Raw genomic sequence first — 18483 nt, 5'->3', positions numbered from 1 at the left:
CTCAAAAACAGCTGCTGATGGAAGCTGAAGTGAATGAGTGAAAACCGTATGCAGTAACACAGGTGCAGACAGTAGAGCCCAGGAGTGAATACTTTGGGCTTTGATTTTTACTTTCACATGGGAAAAGGTGCAGGTCCTCTCTGGCTACTCAAAAGGGTTACCAGGATCTTACATCTTGATCAATCTTATTTCAAGCACTGCTTGTTTTTGCTTCATAGTCTGCCTTCTCAGTGTGTTTGATCGGTGACCTCTTTAGATCTGCGGAGTGCAGGCAAATGCAGTGACATTTTGCTTAAAAGATTAAAGCACATTTCACTGAGAAATTATGAGTGGGCAGAATGTGTCTCTCTCAGAATTTTGATGATTTCAGAAACTAAATCCACATTAAGTAGTGCTGACCATTCCTCACTCTATCACTACCATGTGCTCAGAACATATCATTGATGAAATAAGAGGAACGTTCCTCAGGTCTCCTACCCCATCTTCCTGTATAAGTCAGAGGTCATGCACCCAGGAAGAAGCACAGAGTGGAAAGCAGACACCAGGCAGGGAGAGGTGGTTGGAGCATCAGGATATAGATTGGGCAAAAGAGAGAGCAAGGGTGTGGGGAGTATGAATTTAAGAGGGCAAATAGCCAGCTGAAAGGTGAAGGAGATGAAAAGGAGGGATACCTACCCAGCCCTGCGCTTTCTAGCTACCGTCCTGTGGACTTGTGGTATCACCACTGGGCTCAGCACTGGGCTCCCCAAATGGGTCGCTGCTGGATGAGGCCTGGGAACCGTCAGGCTAGAACACAAGAAGGTAAGACTTTGCTTTCTTTCTCTTTTTAGCAATTATAAATACAAGACAACTGGGAGTATTTTCATGCACTACATATAGTTAGTGATTTTAAAGAAGGGAGCAATTTCAGCTAGAGGATGCCCTCTCCAATAGCCTCCCTCCCCCACCCCGCAATGTAAAAACTCTCAGCAAGAGCTTCATAAAAGAACATTTTGTTTTTGGGTTTGGCTGACTCATATAAACATAAATGAAAACCCCTGAGAAACCCCTTTAGACGTACAGTATCTGAGTCAACAGCCTTTGCCTTGTTGTCCCCTTCATGCATGGATGTTTTAACTGGAAGGAGAAATAAGACCCGATAAAATCAAAGCAGTGACTTACAGCTTCTTGCTCTTCACTTTTGCTTGGACTTTCGAAGCCTTCTTCAAAGATGTCATCAGCAGTGGGATCACTGGCGTGGGATGCAGATGATTTGGATGGAGAGCTCTGCCTAGGGGCAGGCGTTGGAGCTACACCGAGACCAAGAAACAAGAGGAAACACTATAAGGGCCCGGCTGTGACCATTTACAGGGATCTAATTATAGTCAAGTCAAACTCTTACACTCAAGCCAAGTTAAATCAGCTGTATATCTGAGTTTCCCCTTGGTACATACTTGGGCTCTCATACTCTCCATAGCAAGGAAGGAGTTGGTCCACACAGGACAAGGCAATGGTTTTCAAGGGATGGTCACTTTGCCCCCAGCGTGTGAACATCACCTGGGATTCTTAAAAAGGCAAAATCTTGGTCCCTATCTCCCATCTACTGAAGCAGAAGCTCTGTGTTTTAAAAATCCACTTTGAATGCTTGAGCAGAGAACTAAGGGATTTTTGTTTGCATCCTTCTCACTTTCTTTCATCACAGGGCACATTCGTTGAGTGGCTTTGATGTGACAGCCATTGTCAGAAATTTTAGGGACAGTATTTCTAATTCCCATAAAGCCTCTTGGAGCTAGAGGTTATCTCAATTTCACATATCAGAAAAAGGAAGGCTGCTAATTTGCTTATGGCAACTGATAAAACCGGGCTTTGAATTCTGGCATATAGTAGGTACTGAATAAACAGAGACTTGGTGATCTGGGGAGATGCTGTTGCTGATGGCAACTAGAGTCTATAAGGACACGTGCTTGCTGTGCTGACCTCCCCGCATTTCTCTCCTCTCATTTGTTCCAGAGGCTTATAACAAATATGCCATTTGAAAGTACTCTTCTTTCAATAATTTCTCATTTGGCACACAAAATACCAGTCACTGGCTCTGTCCCCAGTGAGGAGGTGACAAGTCTTGATTTAGCAGCTGAATTTCAAAAGCCATGGATAAGGCCTCCCCATTATAACACTCCTGAATTTAGAAAACCTGGCAGATTACAAGGCAGTGAATGACTGTAAAACCTACTGTGTACTTTTACTCTGAGGAACCTGTATCTAGAGTAAGAATTATATTTCTTCATATTTTATTTATAATGTGCCATTGAGCCAGACACTCTGCTAGGGACTTCCCATTTATTGCTCTCTCTCTAATATAAACAACTGCTAGGTGTTGTTGAACTTCTCCAGATTGGGGGGAAAAAACCCTCACAGTTTAGAGAGGTGAACTGCAGTGCTAACACAGCAGTGAAAAAATGGTCTTAGGTTTGAAGTTGGATCTGTCTGACATTGCTACATCTCTGTGCTGGGGTCTGGCTATTTGAGGTTCATTTTTGTTCTAACCACTCCAAACATTATTATAGGAAGAGAATAAAGAAAGCTGGATTAACCAATTTTCTTTAAAATAAAACATCAAATTACATTTTTAATTGGAAATAACTCTATATTGTTTCCTAAGATGACTTTATAACAAAGTAGTTACAGTGGGCTTATGGCTAAATGAAAATACCCTGATGGATAGTAGCTGTTTAACAAACATTAGCTTAATAGGATTCTAAATTGTGTTTGAAGTGGATTATTGTTTACTAGCTGACGAGAACTCACACTGAACTGCTAATTCTGACAGGCGTAGCACAGATACCTATTCAAGGAAATCAATGAGATGCATAATAGGGGTTTACATATGCATGTGTATTCCCCTTTAAAAGATTTTATAGATTACTTCACACTCTAGAACAGTGCTGGGCCAGTGCAATGGCTCAGCTGGTTAATCTTCTGTCGGTAAGCATCACATCCCATATGGGTGCTGGGCCATTTCCCAGCTGCCCCACTTCCCATCCAGCTCCCTGCCTGTGGCCTGGGAAATTAGAGAAGGTTGGCCCAAAGCTTTGGGATGCTGCACCCACATGGCAACCCAGGAGAAGTTTCTGGCTCCTGGCTTTGGATCAATATAGTATCTGACATTGTGACTACTTGGGGAGTGAATCAGTAGATGAAAGATCTTTCTCTCCGTCTCTTCTCTCTGTAAATTTGCCTTTCCAATAAAATCAAATAATCTTAAAAGAAAAAAAAAACAGTGCTTCTCAATTTATGGTGACTTGACCCCCCAGGGGTGTGAATATGCCACTAGTGCAGCTATTTTTGATTGTCACAACTAGAGGGAAGTTATCCTACTTGTACGTAAAGGCCAGGGTTGTTACTAAATACTCCATAGTGTACCAGAAGGTTCCCCACAGCAAATAATTATGTGGGCCAAAATGTCAGACGTGCCAAGGATATACACTTTTGCTCTACAGCAACAGTAGCTGAATGACCTTGTTTTGTTCATTCAGCAGTTCACATCCTTTCCCAAATGCCTCCAACAGGTTGTGCACTCTGCTAGAACTGTAGGAAGTGATGACGACATATCCCCTAGTCTTCAAAGAACTTAAATTTCTTTTACTTGTTGCAGACACACAAGTCCACCAAAGGATAAGCTTTTTTTTTTTTAAAAAAAATATGCCTGCTTAGTTATACAGGGCTTGCTTTAACATTTCATTTTTTATTCATTATTCTTCATTGAAATTTGCTGCATTTTAGCACACAGTTCACTACATAGTTCACACAGCCTGAATGCAAGAATGTTATTTATACACATTAAAGGCATTCATTTTCAGAATATCATGTGAATCTTGCTGAAATGACATAACCTAATTGAATTAACATTAGATTCTTTTCTTGACAATTCACTGTATTGGCCATGCAGTGATCCATATCATCTGTGACAGTAGTGAAAATGCCAAACTCATTGTACCATGAGCTTTCCTTTTCCCTTATCCATTGTCAAGATACAGACTGAGTCACAGGATCACCTTCCCCAAATTGTGTTGAACAAACGTGTGTGTACTCAAGTGTATCTGGACTCTGATTTGGCTGCATGGTTACTGCCTTCCAGATGTTTGCAGCGGCAAAATGAATTGGGGTAGAATCACTGACAGCCAGAGCTAGAAGGAGGCACATTGTTTGAGCAAGTGAATTCACACATTTTACCAACGACACAAATGGAAGTCACATGATTGCCAGGGACACAGCCTGCAGTGAAAACGCTAACACCAGAACACTGGTCCAGGACACTGCACAAGATCACTTAACCTGATGATACCGATGATGATTTTATAGACATTGTTTAACTACCTGCAATATTGTATTCTTTACTGGTCCATAGCTTTATGCATGTGAAGGAATTACAGCTCACAAAAATAAAAAAATCCTGCCCCTATGCACAAAGCTTCTATATTATAAAGATGGTTGGACGACCTTTCTCTCTTTCTCTCCGTCTCTCTATAGATCTAAAATTTCAATAAAAATAAAAAAAAAGAAATATGATCTTCAGGTTCTCAGTCCAGAGCCTTCTGTAGCACCATCCTTTTTTCTCTTTCACTGTTGCTGGAAACTCTGAGGCAAAACTGGGATGAGACAGTGTGGCTGCTTTAACTCTGCCCTAAGTTTCCCTCTTGATCTTATTTACCTAATTTTTAAAAAAAGATTTGCTTTATTTTTATTGGAAAGTCATATATACAGAGAGGAGAAGGAACAGAGAGGAAGATCTTCCGTCCGATGATTCGCTCCCCAGGTGACTGCAATGCGTGGAGCTGAGTTAATCCAAAGCCAGGTGCCCTGAGCCTCTTCCAGGTTTCCCTCATGGGTGCAGGGTCCCAAGGCTTTGGGCCATCCTCCTCTGCTTTCCCAGGCCACAAGCAGGGAGCTGGATGGGAAGTGGAGCTGCTGGAATTAGAACTGGTGCCCATATGGGATCCTGGCAGGTGCAAGATGTGAACTTTAGCCACTAGGCTTACCGTATTGGGCCCTACTTACTGATTTTTTAAAATTCTGAACTCCTAAAGTTTTATATTCATTCATTTTTACTTCAATAAAATCAATATGTAATTAGCTTGGACACACATAAATGAATGGATTAGAAAACTAACAAAACCAAGATGTGGAATAACACAATAGAGACATACTTATATAGGGCTTATATTCTAATTAACCAATGTGTTAACTTTTCTTTGAACCTCACTCTCTTTTTAAGATGCATTTATTTTATTGGAAAGGCAGATTTCCAAAGAGAAGGAGAGACATAAAAACAGATCTTCTATCTCCTGGTTCACTCCCCAACTGGCCATAAAGCCAGAAGCTTCCTCTGGGTCTCCCATGAGGGTGCAGAGTCCCAAGGATTTGGGCCGTCTTCCACTGCTTTCCCAGGCCATAAGCAGGGAGCTGGAACATGAACTGATGCCCATACAGGATCCTCATGTTTGGAGGAGCAGGATTAGCCAGTTGAGTTATCACACCAGGCCCAGGAACCTCACTTTCATTAGCCATAAACAGGTTTAGCAAAACTTGTTTTAAGCATTGATGTAAGTCCAAAAACAAAGACTGCTCAGGTAGAGAAGGTATAACCAAATATGCTCCAGGTGTACCAAAAGTGTTAACTATTATTACAGGTAGTAAATTCAACAGGCAGGCTTAATGGATCACATACATATGCATCCATATAACAACATCGCTCACTGCTTCTATGTATATCTTCTTTTTAAAATAGTATACTTTGGTCTTTCATTTCTTTTTTTTATTTATCCACCTACAAAGACACTAACAAAATCTCTGCATCATGAATGCAAATCAAGCAGCTGACACTTATCAATGGAGTAAATTCTATATCTTAAGTGAGAAGCACTCACGTGAGTTGGTCGATGGTGTGGTAGATGTCACAGGGGTCAAATTCAACTGGGAGATGTCAAAGTCATCACAGTCATCTGTATCCTGTGCCACCCCGACTTTGTTGAAGTAACTGGAGAAGGCCTCTGAGGTACAGGTGAGGGAGGGTTGGTCAGGCTTGCGGGAGGGCACGGGTGGAGGCTGGACCATCTGGAAATCCTTAAACATTTCCTTCCCGATTTTCTGCCTGGGCTTGTCGGTCTGTGGACTTGACCTGGTGGAGTCACTCGTGCCTGGGACGGTGGCAAGTGGAGTGAGGGGACCTTGGAACATGGCAGCTGGCAAAGGCATAACAGTTTGTGTGGGCATGAAGGCGGCTGGCGGAAACTGCCCGGCCACAGTGGGCCAGGGCTGCTGGGTGGCAGGAAAGAGGCCCGGCTGGCCCCATGCAATGGGCTGAGCCCCCGGCATCACCTGAGCGACTGGTGGCTGAGCACCCATGGCGAGCTGCTGTTGCACGAGGGGCTGCTGGCCCCAGAACGATGGGAGGACGGCGCCCATTGCCACATAACCTGGAGGGGTGGAAAGGGAGAGTCAGGCATCCTGAAAATGCCAAATGCAGATATTCATATGATCGACAGCCATGGAGTGCCAGGCTGAGTGCTAGGGATGCGGGATGCCAGGAGAGTGAAACAGAAGCTCTGTACTTCAAGATGGTTTCCTGCTGGGGAAGTCCAGGGAAACCCTCCCCTGCAGATGATTCATAAACAGAAAATCAAATGCACGGAGGGAGCAAGGCACACAAATGCCTGGAGCACAATAACAGCACTTCCACAATTTAAGGTTTCTGAGTTTTTTCCAGGCCAAGGAACCATGAGACTCAGTAGAAAGAAGACTATAGCAGACACACCTTCTTGCTAGACTTCAAGGATTCTCTCCATTGCTATTTGCTGCAAATGTGGGTGTTAATATCTCCCTTCTTAGCACTGACGACTTGTGCAAAGTGATTAAGAAACTGCACTGCTGGAGCTCTTGAGGCCTAGGTTAAAACTCAGGCTGCTATAATTACACCTGTGTAATAACAGATGTGCTTCATAACCACTCTAATGCCCTATGGCTTTATCTGTAAAATGGGCATAAAATGACTCCTGTCCCACTGCATGTTTTGAATACTGAGACTGCATTTTTTACTACCCCCAACACAATGACCATTCAGTATATATTAGATTTCATTGGCTATGATTTGAAGCAAACTGAGCTTATAAAGTACTCAACATCTTGTTTGATATACATCAACAGGCATAATATGCTATTTGCATATTATTATTTTAATTTCAGAATAATGGAGGATATTATCTACTCAGGGGTATCTCTTAACAGATTGGGAAATGGAAAATATCAGGATCTCTACTCATGCATATTTCATGGTAAGTATGTATTGTACTACATTATTCCATTGATTCTCGGACATTTTAGTGGAAGCAAAAGTGGCACTTGTTATAGAAATAACAGCAATAGCAATGATTTCCACTTACTAAGTGCCTATCACGTGCGAGTTACACCCTTAAGTGTGTTATATATTCACAAAGTTCCAGCAGGTTAGATACTATTTCTTTCTGGTTTAGGGATGAGAATATGAGTGCCTAGAGAAGAAAAAAAAACTTGCTTCACATCACTCAGGTGGCATAAGGAAGTATCAGGATCTGAACTGAGATGTCCTAACCTTGCCTACCATTAAATCGCTGCATACACTGTGGGTCTGTAGGACAATCAGGTGTGAAGGACACTCTCAGGCTTCCAACGATTTCCACCATTCTCAGGCAACACAAAGATCACTACAAATGCAACTGAGTCGGGGAAACTTGTATTCAGGCTAGGCAAAGGGTCAAGAACCCAGCCTTGCTTGCCCTCCCGAAACAAGTGTTTCATGGCTGTCAGCAGATTTGGGCAAAAGAAGCAGTGGATACATAGTTGCTGTGTACTGTGAGCACCTCCCTCTTTTTTTATGGAAAGGCAGATGCACAGAGAGGAGATGCAGAGAAAGATATTTGTCTGCTGGTTCAGTTCCCAAGTGTCCGCAGTGGCCAAAGTTGAGCTGATCCGAAGCCAGAAATTAGGAGCTTCTTCTGGGTCTCCCATGTAGGTGCAGGGTCCCAAGGCTTTGGTCGTCCTCGACTGATTTCCCAGTTCACAAGCAGGGAGCTGGGATAGGAAGTGGGGTAATCAGGATATGAACCAGTGCCCATATGGGATCCTGGGCATGCAAACTAAGGATCTAGCCACTAGGCTATTGTGCTGGATCTGTGAGCAACTTCTAAAAAAAATATGTGGTGGGTGCAATGGCATCTGTCACATTGTGTCATGTGGGTGACTCGGATGAGTCCAAAGATCTACGCAGAGGCTCCAGTCTGAGAGTCACCCATTTATCAATATACTGACAATGGATACAGCCAATATTCCAGGCTTGGCCACTTCCCTGACAGGTGTCCACTTTGCCCCTCATGCCACAATGTCCCTAAGAAGAGATTATAGAGGAGGGGATAGAAGTCACATGAGCGTCTTGGTAATTGATCTAGCATGTTAAATGATTTCCTGCATTGAGGCACAGGTTCAACAAACAAAAAAGAGAATATCCTTTTAAAGTGAGTGGGTCCAAATGCATTGAAGCAAGTGTGAAGAAGCACTGGTTATGACATTTCAAACTTGAGAGCTGCTTACAGAGCTTGTCCTATCGCATAATAATGCAGTGACTTGAATCTTCCAGCAGACCAAGAATTGCACAACCCCTTTTGTCTGATTTAGTTTGCTATGGCTCAGTAGCTCTCAGTGGGAGTGTTACTACCTGCTAGGGGTGATAAGTAAGTTTGTAGGAGACGTCTACGTTGCCATAATTGCTTCAGTTTGCACTACTGGTTTTAGGGGGCTCACAGCATTGTTAGTGCACTCCTGAAATGTGACCTGAAACAGAGGCCCATGTTACATCCTTTCAAAGAATATTTGAACTCCATGGTAACTCAGTTTCCTCACACGATTTTGTTGCACACAGTGAAGGATTGTCCACCATGTTAGAAACTGGCAATCCCCGACAGGAATACTTGTTACGGCGGCCAAACTAACAGGGCACTCCTTTATCAACCTGTGCCTGTAAGCACAGCTTTCTCTGTATTTTGTTTTCTTGTACATTCAAGGCTGTTTTCTTGTACATTCAAGGCTGAGAATTGCTTTATTGAAATACTGCTCCCTCCCCTCTTTATTTTTGCCTGTTCTTCACAAGGAACTAACATATGGGCGATGCATACTTTTCTGGAGAGCGCTATTAGCACTCTCTCTGGCTTCCTGCCATCTGCTCCAGACCAGAGTACAACATTCAAAAGCAGAGGGTAATGGAGTATCCCTGTTTGAGAGCTTGCGGGTCTTGCTCGCTTTTCCTAGGGGGTTGCGGGGTGTGCTTGTAGTCTGTATGCCAAGGAACTCTTGCCATATGGCATAGTGCATGGCTAGTGGGATATCTCAGTAGCAGGACCGTGGTGGACCTGGACAGGGGGTGCCCCTGGGTGACTGCCACAGCAGTCACTTAACAATGGTGTAAACTGTTTACTTGCTAATGTGAAACAGCATGGGGGAGGAGGTGCCAAGGAGCATCTGCTTATGCCAGAAGTTCAGATCAATCAGAAATTTCCTTGCTGGGACGTGAAAGAGACCACCTGCTATTACTGCCTTGTAATTAGATTTCTAAAAAGTGTTGAAAATTGCAATTTATAGCCAGATGTGTGTACCTGGGGATAACACATTATTTGAACCAAGGGGGGAAAAAGCTACATGAAAATATCAGAAAAGCGCAGACAATAAAGAGACCTTCCAATATTAATATAGAATGTATATCCTTCTTATCTAAATTATTTCACTGGACTCATTCATTTATCCAAAAATATTCTTAGTCAGTACCTGGCACTGTTTTAGTCTCCAGAAATGCAGTAAAAACCAAAACCATTAAACAAGCGCTGTTGTAGTGGAGCTTACATTTGTATGAAGCTGATCTTCAAAACAAGCTCCTGGGGCTGCTGATTCTGCTATCACTTTAGTTTGGGGAAAAGAAATCGCAGGCACTGGGGGTGGGGCAGACCTGATGGCCTGCTAGGCACTACCATCCAGGATTTCTCACACATGTTTGCTGAAGCTCAGAAGAGCTCCTGGAGGTAGAATCACGGCCATCCCCATTTTGCAGACCAGTTCCTTGAGGCTCAGAGATGTAGCTGGCTCGTGGAAGAGCTTGTCTTCACACAAGGACATTCTCAACACCACTCAGGCTGCTGCTGTCATGAACAGCCAAGGGGCCAAGAATCTGAACTTTACTGCATGCCATTCAATGACTGCATTTTTAAAAGGCAAATAGAAACATATGGGAAAGATAAGACATGTTTTCTGCTACTTTAGAAAGCAGGATAACAATAACAGTGGAATTTCTCACAATTACTTGTAACATATCAACATGCTGAAAGTGCTTCATTTCATTTTCTTATTTAATTTTCATGATATTGCTGCAATTCACCAAGTTATCAAGATGAAGAAACTCTAGCTCTGACAGGTTAATTTGGCCAGGAGCCTAGAACATATTAAAAATTGGCTAAGCCAGTATTCAAACTTAGCCCATCAGGTTCAAAAGCCCCCAGAAGGCAAACCGTTCACTGTCTGAGGGTAACTCAGTCCATTCCTGTCTCCCATTCACTGAGTGACAGGTAGAAAGGCATCCAACAGTCACAGGGATGTTTGAGACCAGTTAAAGGAGGAACACGGCAGATTGCTCAACACTCAGTGAAGCATATTGTACTCATATTTTAAGTGGAGAATGAAAGTAAAAATATGCTAATAGAAATTAATTTTAGACTCAAGTTCCAGACACTGAAGTATTAAAAGTGATCTATGCGTCATTTCAACATCGGAAAGAACCAAGTCTGGATGTCTAAATGCCCTGATCCTCTCTGCAGTGTTAAGCATTAATACTGAAACCCAGATTTTCAAAGCCACTGATCTGGAACAGGTAGTGAAAAGGCCCTGAACATAACTGTGTCCAAAAAGAAGATCCTGCAGGTATTTTTAATAAAATGCTAGGGTCAGAAGAGAGAGGATAATTGCATGCCAGTGTCATCTTCTCACTTACAGAGAAGGGAATTAAATTAGGAAGTGCCAAAATGTTCCTTGATTGGAGACCATTAAGTCTAATACCTGTGGGAGCTCTTCCGTGGACTTTGCAGTCTGTTTACCTCTCACCTGCGCAGACTGCTGACTGGAGACTGCCATTTTCATATCCTGCTTGATGTCATTCTTTTCCCCATATCACTTACCTTATTTTATTTTTAATTGTTATTACTTCTCATGATACAGATGCACTGGGTAGAGGATATACGACACAAGTTTACGTATTTGTATATTACTATCCATCATTCCGGTGGGATGGAAACTCTTGCTCTCACATGCATGCTGACTGTTGTATTCACTGATAAACCCTCGTGCACTTGAACAGGACCTACACAGATTGGGCACTCAATTCCTTATTCATAGTGTGAACACAGCCTGAAAATTAGTTCATCTGGGACCCAGACTTTCCATAATGTATCTAACCCTATATTTAAAACCACATTATGGGAACAAAACATGGGCATTCTAAATACAAAGCTAAGACACAGAGGAGGGGTGCATTATGATGGAATTTTAAAAATCATTATTTCAAATGATGTATCACATTACACTACTTCCAAAGAGATTTTTAAAAATATCTTCTATGCTCCAGACCACCACACAAAGTTCCCATCTGCTATTTCACTCCTCAAATGCAGGTCTCTACCAGGTCAAAACTGGGATAAAGAAACCCAATCCAGTTTTCCCATGTGGGTCACGAATACCCGACTGTTTGCTCTATCATCTGCTGCCTCTCAAGTGCGCATAGCAGGAAACGGGAGGTGTTGGTGGAGTCAGTACTGGAGCTCAAGCATTGTGATAAGAAGTGTGGGCATCCCAACTGTGCCTTCACTGCCAGGCGAAACACCAGGCCTGCAAGGAGATTCTAATATCCATTTTAGGTGGGATCAAAATAATCATTGTCTATTTGAGAGATGAGTGAAACAGATTTGGTTGCCAATTCAATACATTTTTATGCTACCTGCAGATTTGAATCTGTTTCAGTGGTTACCAACCACTATTCCTTCCCAGAGCTCCTGGTGATCGTCTGCTTATGATAAACAATTACGTTTCAGAAAAGACTATGCATTTTTTAATTTACTCTGAATAAAAACAATGTTTATATTTGGTGGTAAGAATGTTCTTCTAACACTAAGTATTTAGGTCATTATTTATAGAAAATGCAAGATGATTTGTATTCTCTGACATATTCAAACTCATTTTCCATTTATAAGAAGAAAGTTGAGAAAGAAAGAACTTTAGATATGTAGTTATAGAAAAACACAGAAATTTATCAGGCTCCCATGCATGCAAAGAACAAAATCAATGCCATTTTTGCCATTTCCAAGTACAGTATTGTCACTTCAGGGTGTCAGATGGAACAAAGTAAAACCCCTATGATACTACCTGAAATACTGTTGCTACACGAATTTTTACCCTGCTATAAAAGTAGTACATATGTTTTAAAGAATATTTGGAAAACAGAACAAAATGTTTTTTTCTGAACCTTTGGCTCCTATCACTACCACTCCATCCAATTCACTGTCAGCAGTTTGCTCTCTTCCCATAAGGTCCCTCCAACCCCAGTGGGGATCTGGCCTCTTCCTTAAGTCAGTGCCAAATAAGGCATGTCTTTTCTGTTCATTAGGTCTCCAGGTCTGTGGAGAGCTGGCTCTCCTGCTCACCACCTTCTCTCCTCTGCCAAAAGTATGTGGAAGCTGCCATGCTCACCAAACTGTACACCCATGTACACCGGACTTTTCCAAACAGGGCATCAGTGGATTCCAAACAACACTGTCTCAGAGCTTTGCTCAGTCTCCCACCCAAATGACAGCTTCTCAATGTCACCTCAAGAGCTGCAACAGAGAATGGTGGTTCTGCAGGAGTTGTTGCATAACTTGTTAGCTTGTTCAGTCAACTCCTTCTCTCTCTTGGTTAGCAGAGGTCAAATATGTGAAATTAGTGAAGAAAAGCTTACCTGAGGGTACAGCAGCTGTGCCGAAAGGTACGGAACCAAACACGTCTGCACTCGCCGGAAGTGTCTGAGATGAAGATGGGATAAAGGCATCACCTGGAGTTGCAGGAGTCTGCAGAAACAGAGAGACCAAGGAAGTGGGAGAGCTGGCTCAGCACTCAGCAAGCACTCCAGCAGGTGCAGGAATTAAGAGGTGGGTTGCCAAAGTGAGCCATGGCCTGGATCATTTATGTGGCATGCAGGCTATGGTTGATCCCACAGATATTATCAGTGGCACAGGGAAAAATGAAACCTTGCTTGTTGCTGGAAGAGTAAATGAGAGTGTGCATTTGAAGCATTATTATTCTATCATTTAAATTTTTAGTACTTGGGGCCCGGCAGCGTGGCCTAGTGGCTAAAGTCCTCGTTTTGAATGCACTGGGATCCCATATGGGTGCTGGTTCTAATCCCAGTAACTCCACTTCCCATTCAGCTCCCTGCTTGTGGCCTGGGAAAGCAGTCAAGGATGACCCAAAGCCTGGGGACTCTATACCCGTGTGGGAGACCTGGAGGAGGTTCCTGGATCCTGGCTTCGGATCGGCATAGCACAGGCCATTGCACTAACTTGGGGAGTGAGTAATTGAACGGAAGATCTTTCTTTCTGTCTGTCCTCCTCTCTGTATATCTGACTTTCCAATAAAAATAAAATAAACCTGTAAAGAAAAATAAATAAATAAATAAATAAATAAATAAATAAATAAATTTATGCACAGGCATATAGCAGGTGTTCACCAAAAAAAAGGCAGTATTGTGATTTAGTTTGAATGTCTGCCACTTGAAAGAGATCTTCAAGTGAAACAGTTACATATCTGCCTTTCACTCTTTAGAAATTATACCTTCAAACTCAATATTCCCATTCAACATCCATTATGCGCAATGTTCAAGGCTTGCCCTTCTTAAACGATGAAGCACTTGTCACCTCAAAGGACAAATCAATCTTCTTTTTTAAGATTTATTTTTATTACAAAATTAGATATACAGAGAGGAGGAGAGACAGAGAGGAAGATCTTCCCTCTGATGATTCACTCCCCAAGTGAGCGCAACGGCTGGTGCTGCGCTGGGAACTAGGAACCTCTTCCGGGTCTCCCACGCGGGTGCAGGTCCCAAAGCTTTGGGCTGTCCTTGACTGCTTTCCCAGGCCACAGGCAGGGAGCATGAAGGGAAGTGGAGCTGCTGGGATTAGAACTGGCGCCCATATGGGATCCCTGCGTGTTTAAGGTGAGGACTTTAGCCGCTAGGTCATAGCGCCAGGCCCGACAAATCAATCTTAACAAACACAGTACTGATCCTTGTATCATGGTGCCCCAGAATGTACTTGCAAAAAAAAAGTATTTTCCAGAAGACAATAAAAATAATGTGTACACTGCTGCCTAGCCCATGTTAGAATTCCAGAAATATCTACTGAGTATACAGTAGATAATTTGGAAGGTGCTAGAATGAAAACATCAGTCCTCAAGTTTTTAAGTGGCCACACCCATGTCCAGCAGGTTTTTGCCTATATACTATAAATTTGTATGACACAAACCATTAATCCTAAAACCATGGCAATTAGACAAGGCCATTTTCAGGTTAGAAGCTTGCAGGATGACTAGCATTGTTCTAAGAATTATTAGATACCTATTTGGACTATGCTTGAGTTCAGGGCCAGAAACACAGTCACAAATAACTATGTTCAGGACTTTTAAACACAGCCAGTGACCTCGTAACCTTGGACAACTGGCACGTGCTCTGCAGGACTCTGTCTATCTGCAAAGTAAAGGGACTATGCTACAACATCCCTTACGGCTTTCTCACTCCACAGCTTTGCAGCTGTATAATCCTGAGTGCCCAGCATGAAGCTGTTACCCCATAGATGAAGCAGAGAATGAGCTGTCCACATTCCCTGGGGACAGGTGCTGCAGCTCCCTCCCTTGTAGCTGCTCTGGACATCAAGTGTTGGGAGCAAGACAGCTGTGCCTGGATTCTCTGGGGGAAGCTATGGGCAGCAGACTCTGGTGCCATCTGTCCTCGGTGGTGAGGGCATGGCCTCTTCTCCGTGAGGCACGACTCCCCCAGTGAACCATAGCACCATCACTTGGTTTACACCACTGCTCAGATCCCAGAAGAGCTGTCCATGCCCAACCAGCAGCTTCAGCTGGCACAGCTGTGCCTGACTGCTCTCTGCTCACCCCTGGGAAGAGTAGGGGAAGGGCTAGTTCAGTTATTTTCTCAGCAAGAAGCTGCAGGGTCACTTTTGAAAGCATCCAGCACTGGGATTAGACCTTTCCTTACTTAGCTTTTATTTCTTCATTTCACTGTCAGATGAGGGAGTGCTCCCTGAATTCTTAGTCTTTTTACAAACACTGATTGATACAGTCTGGCTGCAGCTGCATGTAGGAATCCAGAGCTGCTAGCAGCACTTAGGTTACAGGTCTGCAAAGCTAGAAGACAGGGAGGAGAAGAAGGGAGCAAGACAGATAGCAGACAGGGCAAACATGCATCCTGCCCTGCACTGACCCTTGTCCTGTGTCAGGTTCAAGGGAGATGCTGACAGATGCCCCATCACCTTTGCTGTGCCTCAGAGTCTTTTGCCCACAGCCCTAACTAGATCAGTAGCTCCTGTTAGGCAGGAAGTACATCCTGTTCTTGTCTCTTCCCAGTGGCAATGATTTGGAATTGACTGTATCTTGGAATTGCTGAAAGCATGGGTTCACTTATTTTTCAAGAAAGAAACATGGCTCACAATTCTTTGATACTTAATGGAAAAGGACATTAAGGTCCAGAATTGCTAGAAAACTTGCCCAAGTTACACAACTGGAAAGAGCTGCAGCTCCCAGGAGCCTCTTTCCTTCACAACTTATTTTCACTCCCGTGTGATCAAGGAAAGAAAGGGCTCTGTAGGACTCTGAGGGTGGTGCATACTTACGGGGGGAGAGGTTATATCAGGAGGGGTGGACATGTCCCCAAAAAGTTCTAATTGGGTCACAGCCTGAAAATATAGAAAGATAACCATGTAATCACAAGCAAAGCTCATGCTGCTGCAAATCGCTTTAACAACTGAATGACACATGAGAATGAACATTTCACTTAGTTATACCTAAACCTCATGTTCTCAAAGGTAATATCTCAGATGCAGCCAAGATCAATTCTAGTTTCTGAATATCTGGCTGTTTACACAGGCTTGGTCAAGACTGGCCACCAACCAGATCCTATATGCAAAAATTATGCCTCTCACAGCTGTTTACCACGAAACACCAGCACTGGGAAGGAGACCACCAGATTATTGGTGTTTTTCTTTCTTGAGTGTATTTATACATATGAGGTGCCTTCTGTGTGTAAAATAGAAGTCTCAACTTGTGGTCACCTCTCAGCAAATGCCTTCAACAGTGTTAACCCTGTGAGAAAAGAATCATCCCCATTTTTGCAAATGCATAAATTGAGTCCAATGGAGGTAATATCAAGGTCACCCAGGCCAGGATTTTAATTTTTGACATATAAAGCATGCAGTCAAATATAAAGCTCCTGAAAGAGCCTGCGCTAAGGATTAAAAAAAAAAAGTGTAGTTGGAGGAAAAGAAAACATGTCATTTAACACCAGGAAGGACATCAAAACCAGCCCAATACATACACAGTTGGTCACTCCTAGGAACTCCATCCCTGCACACACTTCATCATCTCTCTTTCCAGCTATCACACGGGGGTGTCTGAACAAAGCCAGCCACAGCAGTGGAAGGATTCCTTTCAAACAGACTTAGACATTAATCTGCATGCACTTCCAGCTTCAGAGACTGCAGAATTTCTGGCCAGGAACCAAGCAGCCTGACTTCATTACAAGAGTATATAATTGCATGCTGTGCATAAGTCTGTCTCCTTCTACTCCTTCTCAGACCTAAGTGCTAGCTTCCCACTGGGGGAACATCTCTTAAACAACGCTTGAAAAAAGCCACAGGAAGGGTCCAATTGCCCTGTTGAGCATGGGACCTTCATGTAAATTCCGCTCTAATCCATTGTGACCTGGTCTCTAGGATCACACAAAGAAAAAAGGTAGTCTTTGCTCTTGACAATGAAGTGAGCTCTGGGCTTGGGGGATGGTTCCATGTTTGGGAATCTACTTGGGGTTTACTTCCCAGAGTGACAACTTCCTGGATGAAGGAGATGCTAAATTTTTCTGTGCTGGCTTATTGAAAGTATTGCAGGTTGAATCTCTGTAATCAGAAAGTATAAAATCCAAAGTATTCCAAACTCTGAAACTTTTCAGGCACTAACAAGATGCCAGAGCAGAAGATTCCACACCTGACCTAACATGAAAAGTTGAAACAAAATAGGCATTTCAGATAAGGGATGCTCAACTTGTGACACAGCAAGAATTTCTTTGAAAGTTAGCTAAGACTAGTTTAAAAAGGAACAAAAAAAACATCTTTTTTCTGCTTAGCCTTGGTGACCCACTTCCAATGCTTCCTTCCATAGGGAGTTTTCAGACTTAACAGTCCCTGGCACAGTAGGGCCCTGAAGTATGCATTTCCTTCCCAATGGCAGAACTTATCCCATAGATGTTGTATTAGGTTGGAACTCTGCACTAGCTGCTGTGAACAGGATCAGAAAAACGGCCAAGCTTTAGACTGCAGGGAACTCCTGAGAGCTCATTCCATAACAACACGGCAAGAAACAGAAGGGAGGCTTCTGTGGGATGCAGTGGGAGCCCCTCCAAGGCCAGAAAGCCACTCTAGGTGTAGAGTCTGCTGAGAGTTTTCTAGAGAAAAGAGCTGTATCTGAATGTTGAAGAAGAGCTGTTAGCCAGGAAACTGAGTGGACACGAGGTCAGCTAGAGACCCAGCAATGTGGGTGGGTGGGGAGAGAAGCAGTCTTGTGTTAACTGCCTACAGGTGAGAGACAGGAAGTGGGCAGGACAAGAAGGGATGAGCTTAGGTGCATTTCATAACCTTTGCCACCTGTCCTTTACTAACTGGATGACACCTCACAGGACAGCACTGCAACATGAGAACAATATAGTCAGTATTTTGAGACACCTCTCTCCCCAAACTGTGCTGGACTCTCAGTGCTTGTTGGGGATAAGGCTTCTTCAGCACATTAGCTATATTTTATGTGATCTGATGTAACTGCTAGTCCCTTACACTCTCCCAAATTCATAAAAGGAATCATTCTATTTAAAGAATTCAAATCATACTTCCAGGCCAATTGGAACGCAATGCTTTTAAAATGGTTCACAACTATTTTCAGTGTTAGGAAAATAGTAAAATGAAGTTAATAATTAAGTCCACAATTTACATATCAAATGTGTTGAACTCATGGCGTACTTTAACTAACATCTTAAATATAATTTATTGGCTAATTTTCTCCTTAAGCACAACTTTTAAAATAACCTTCATTCTTGAGATATAGACTTTCCTTGTGCCAGATGATTTTCATTCAAGGATT

General features: G+C 42.9%; 1 protein-coding gene across 2 annotated transcripts in view; it reads right to left on the bottom strand.

Moving 5' to 3' along the window:
* Positions 1-674: 674 nt before the first annotated feature.
* Positions 675-18483, bottom strand: part of DAB1 (DAB adaptor protein 1) — a 383239-nt gene continuing 365430 nt past the window's right edge. Inside the window, exons 7-11 of one of the 2 annotated variants that reach the window (XM_040978649.1) lie at positions 15975-16037; positions 13034-13142; positions 5904-6452; positions 1162-1289; positions 675-786 (exon numbers count right to left, since the gene is read on the bottom strand). In XM_040978649.1, coding sequence (XP_040834583.1) covers positions 691-786; positions 1162-1289; positions 5904-6452; positions 13034-13142; positions 15975-16037 — 945 coding nt within the window. In that variant the 3' untranslated portion in view covers positions 675-690. The remainder of the gene's footprint in view (positions 787-1161; positions 1290-5903; positions 6453-13033; positions 13143-15974; positions 16038-18483) is intronic. The other variant, XM_040978648.1, reaches the window with a different exon arrangement.

Source organism: Ochotona curzoniae, unplaced genomic scaffold (assembly GCF_017591425.1).
Source record: "Ochotona curzoniae isolate NIBS_2020 unplaced genomic scaffold, NIBS_Ocur_1.0 contig_291, whole genome shotgun sequence".
Taxonomy (NCBI): domain Eukaryota; kingdom Metazoa; phylum Chordata; class Mammalia; order Lagomorpha; family Ochotonidae; genus Ochotona; species Ochotona curzoniae.
This window is presented reverse-complemented; position numbering and strand designations above follow the sequence as displayed.